At 36.1% G+C, this 5,292-nt stretch overlaps 1 protein-coding gene across 1 annotated transcript; it reads right to left on the bottom strand.

Annotated features, from left to right (window-relative positions):
- Positions 1 to 1,477: 1,477 nt before the first annotated feature.
- On the bottom strand, positions 1,478 to 2,410 carry OR6C90 (olfactory receptor family 6 subfamily C member 90). Its single transcript, NM_001388949.1, is given in 1 exon segment — positions 1,478 to 2,410. A coding segment is annotated over 1 exon segment (933 nt).
- Between the last annotated feature and the right edge of the window lie 2,882 nt (positions 2,411 to 5,292).

The following is a 5,292-nucleotide window of genomic DNA, read 5'->3' on the forward strand; positions in this document are numbered from 1 at the left end:
GATCTTGCAGTCTAACTTAGATAAGTCAGACACCCATTAAATGCTGATTTGTAGAAATATCCATAATACTTTGCTGTCCTCATATTAGTAGATGGGTTTTGTCACCTCTTGAGTGTGTACTTCCATTATGGCTTGCTTTTTTTTTATAAATTTTTATTTATTTATGATAGTCACACAGAGAGAGAGAGAAGCAGAGACATAGGCAGAGGGAGAAGCAGGCTCCATGCACCGGGATCCCGACGTGGGATTTGATCCTGGGTCTCCAGGATCATGCCCCGGGCCAAAGGCAGGCGCTAAACCGCTGCACCATCCAGGAATCCCTATGGCTTGCTTTTATCAAGTAGCTACTATCATTGAATATTTTAGTGGGATATGAGAGCTATATCTTTGGTTATTTTGAAATATCTGGAGAACTTGGAGAAAGAGAAGTGATTGTCTCACAATTTTAAATTTCCATCTCAAGGTATGAAAAAATGAGTTAGAAAACTCTGACTTCCTTAAAATAAATCCTATATCTCCTATAACTACAGGATTGAAACTTTTTGAAACCAACCCAAGTCTAATCATGTGGTTGCAAATTGAATTCATAATCTCCAGGGGTTACTTGAGGACACATGTGAGTAGATTTTACTGAAAGCCTCAGAAAAGCAGACATTTATTATCCTTCTTAAGGGTTTGATCTCCTCTTCCTTGAAAAATATATAAGTTTTGAAGTAATTTTCTTGCAGGATAATGCTGAACTTGGTCAAGACTCACCCCACCTTCTCTCATTACTTGATACCTAATAACAGACTCAAGTTCAAACAGACTCCAGGGTGTTGGATACACATTATGATATAGAAGGAAGTAACATGCACACTAAAAGAATTTCATGTATACATAAATATGAAATTCTTTTAGTGTGCATGTTACTTCCTTCTATATCATAATGTGTATCCAACACCCTGGATACAATGGAATATTACTCAGCTATTAGAAATGACAAATACCCACCATTTGCTTCAACGTGGATGGAACTGGAGGGTATTATGCTGAGTGAAGTAAGTCAGTCGGAGAAGGACAAACATTATATGTTCTCATTCATTTGGGGAATATAAATAATAGTGAAAGGGAAAATAAGGGAAGGGAGAAGAAATGTGTGGGAAATATCAGAAAGGGAGACAGAACATAAAGACTGCTAACTCTGGGAAACGAACTAGGGGTGGTAGAAGGGGAGGAGGGCGGGGGGTGGGAGTGAATGGGTGACGGGCACTGGGTATTATTCTGTATGTTAGTAAATTGAACACCAATAATAAAAAAAATAAAATAAAATAAAATAAAATAAAATAAAATAAAAAATAAAAGAATTTCATGACAGCTAATTTATATCAACTAAAACCTATGAAACATCTATGGGAATAGATCATAAGAGTTATGTAATCATGGTAAAATGAGAAGTAACAATGGATGTTTTTAATATAAAAATATTTTTAGTTTTCTAATCCTTTGAAAGAAATGCCATCTTTTTAATTGAGTCCTTAAAGGCTTGTTTGACTTGCTTATTCCATAGTGTATAAATGAAAGGGTTTATCAAAGGGATGATTGAGGTATTGAGCAATGACACTACCTTATTAAGAGCCACTCCTTCCTTTGCAGGTTTGATATAGATGAATATGCAACTTCCATAGGTGATAGAAACTACAATCATATGGGAAGAACAAGTGGAGAAAGGCTTTTTCCTTTGCTGAGCTGAAGGGAGTCTTAAAATGGTCTTAACAATATATGTGTATGACACAAATACACAGACTAATGTGACTATGATCATCAACACAGCCATGATTAAAACAAGTTGCTCTACAAATTGAGTGTCTGAGCATACAATCTGCAGGAGAGGAGATGCATCACAACCAAAATGGTCAATGAGATTGGAGTTACAGAAATCTAGCTGAACTCCCAGGCTAAGTGGTGGGAGTATGACAATTAACCCAATCAGCCAACAGCAAAGGACAAGAATTGTGCATACCCTTTCATTCATGATGATAGTGTAGTGCAAGGGCTTGCAGATGGCGACATAGCAGTCATAGCACATGGCGGTTAGAAGAAAAAATTCTGTTGCTCCAATGAGGATAACAAAAAATAATTGGATGACACAAACATTATAGGTAATACTTTTGTCCCCAGTTGTCAGGCTGTATAAGAATCGAGGAACACAGACAGTTGTAAATATTATTTCTAAGATGGAAAAATTCCGAAGGAAAAAGTACATGGGTGTTTTGAGGTGAGAGTCTACAAGAGTGAGGAGGATAATGATTAGATTTCCAGCAACAGTGAAAATGTAGGTGAAAAACAGAAATAATGAAAGAAAAACCTGTAATCGTGGATCATCTGTTAATCCTAGTAGGATGAATGTTATTGCAGAATGATTTTTCATTACTGACTTCAGATATATAATGAGTCTGTATTAAGTTACAAACCTTGAATCTGAGGAATAGAATATAAAAGTAATATATCAATAAGCTATTTAGAGAAAAGTAGTCCAGCAAGCTAGTAGAAGCGTATTTTAGAACTTTTATTTGATTGTCAGTAATCTGGTGTAGAAGTGATTGCATCATGCTTCATTTCCCTGGACTCTGCTTTACCTTGGTCTTCAGAATATGGTTTATAGAAAAAATCTCTCTGAAATTTAATTTCCACTCCAGTTATAGGACCAATTTTAAAGTATACAGAAAATACCACAAGGATTTCACAGTCTCCTGAGATTAGGGCCAGCCATCTTGGTATCTCTAGTCCTCAGTGTAGAGTAGGAAATTCATAAATGTTAATAAATAGAAAAAATATGTATACAATTTTTATTTTCCACCTGTCAGGACAGCATATCAGCAAGTCATTCTCATAGGCTATAATAGTATAATACCACCAGTGGCTTAGTTGTATTATTTCCATGCTTTGCAACACTTGTTCCTTCAAATAATTACTTAATCTCCCCAAAATCCTGGAAAAGTCTCTACTGTGTGGGTGAACTGGGAGCAGTATTACAGAGTTACCATGAAATTTCTTGAGTCTCATATTTCTCCAGAATTTCTTCTTTGCTCTCTTTTTATAATAGACTGAAATATTCGAGTCTTTGTCCTTCCCCTGTATCAGTTTGATCAGTCTTCTTTTGTTTCCTCTCCTGAATTCCACTTTCAACATCCATCTGTTCTCTAGCATCCTACCCATCCCAAGCCTTCCCAGAATAATGACAAGTAAGATGTTCTGATGTCTTTCCCAGAGAACAGAGTCCAGTCCTTAGGCTTCCATGATCCATATTGGGGTTGTGTAGCTTACACATAGATGTTTCAGCTTCCAAATGCCTTCTAAGTCTACTTCCCATCTACATTAATAACATAAAATCTAGATCCTTCAAGGTGATCTGACATAAGGGAATACCACTTGGGTGAGGAGTTGACTTCTTTGCCTTTGTTCCATTCTCTGAAGACTTGGGAATGCCAAGGGAATTGCTATCCCTATTGTTGGTCCTCAGCACTCTGGCCCAAGGGTAGACTCAGCCTGTACTTATTTCCCCAAAGGACATTTATTATCAGGCATTAATGCTTAAGAAGGCTTAAATATGACACGGAGAATAAAGAAATCTGGTTATTAGGTGTGGATATTCTTAAAAACTGAAAAATAACCATCTTTTTGAGTTTCCCTACAAAACTGTCTCCCTGTGATGCTTCTTTTGAAGATCCTGTCAAAGAAACTGTTGTCACCACCTACCAGGAAGCCACTGAGTACTTTCTCATTTCTCACATTCCCTACCTATTCATGTACCTTTCCCAGCAATTGTGGCAATACTAAGAAGTGTCAGAGCTGGAATTACTGACCCAGGTCAAACCAGATTAAAATTAAAGTGTTTCCAGGAAATCGATAATTTTAGGATTTTGGGCAATTGCTTATCTTCAGAGCATTCTAATAATCACAAGTTAATTAAAATGTTAGGTTTTTTAAAATGTTTCCTAGCCAAAAAGTATGTCTGGGGCCTCTGGGTTTCTTCAATAAATGACTAGAATGAAATCTCATGAGTCACCAATTATATTGTAATATAAATGTTCTTTTAGTGTGCTGCTCTAAGATATTCCTCACAAAATGTCTTAAGCGTTGTTTCCCTTTGTGCTTAGAGAAGGCATCATTTTTTTTCCATTGAGAAGCATTGCCACAGTGTGACAGGCATTATAGATGCACCATAATAGAAGGCTGCTGACCTAGACTTATGTGATAAAGAGTGTCAGCAAATAAATAATGCATGCTGATTCAAGATTGCTTTCTTGGACTAAGACATGAAAATTTCCTAAGAGCCACACATATTTTTCATGTTGACCAATACACTGACACCCCAATTAATATCACTGGATGGCGCACCATTACGTATCATAAAAATATATAATCTTGTGCCCCAAATTCAGAAGAAATGGCTGAAATAAAATTTGTAAATACCTTCACATCATTGGATGACTACTTTAAGAAGAAGGACTAGTACAAAGAAATTATATTAAATATTGAAGTTTTAGGCCATGTCTAGTTTACTTTCTGCTATCAAGGATAATTTTAAATTATGGAGAGTTGTTATTTATTATTTTTCCCTTTACTTATTAAAAAAGTATTTATTTATTTTAGACAGAGAGTGAGCAAGCAGGGGGAGGAACAGAGGGAGAAGGAGAGGGAGAATTCTCAAGCAGACTTCCCACTGAGCATAGAGCTCTACTGAGGCTTGATCCTAGGACCCCAAGACCATGACCTGAGCTGAAATCAAGTCAGATACTTGACCAACTGGGCTACCCATTGCCCCATTATTTTTTCCTTAAATGTTTCCTTCAAACATTACTTGTCTGAATCCTCCATAATAAAATATGAGCCTAGTAAATGAATATTTACTTGTTTTATTATATTTTATATTGAAAATAGCATTTGATGCTTTTCTCATTTAACCTCACTTTATCCATTCAATTGTTTTCAAGCACTTATGATGTATTTTCCTCATGTTATTAAATATTCTTCAAAATTCAATTTTACTTGCTTGTCATATCTCAACATATAAGGAACAAAATGATAAAAGTAACAGTTTTTTTGGCAGCTTCCACATGACCTTTATTAGAAAGACTCAACTTTACACTAAGGAGCCTGATGTGGGACTCCAACCTGGGACTCCAGGATCACGCCCTGAGCCCAAGTCAGATGCTCAACCACTGAGCCACCCAGGCGTCCCACATTTTCTAAACCTTATAATATTTTAAATTAGTAACAAATGTACTTATTTTTACATTTTTGTGCTAT

This window comes from Canis lupus, chromosome 10 (assembly GCF_011100685.1).
Source record: "Canis lupus familiaris isolate Mischka breed German Shepherd chromosome 10, alternate assembly UU_Cfam_GSD_1.0, whole genome shotgun sequence".
Lineage (NCBI taxonomy): Eukaryota > Metazoa > Chordata > Mammalia > Carnivora > Canidae > Canis > Canis lupus.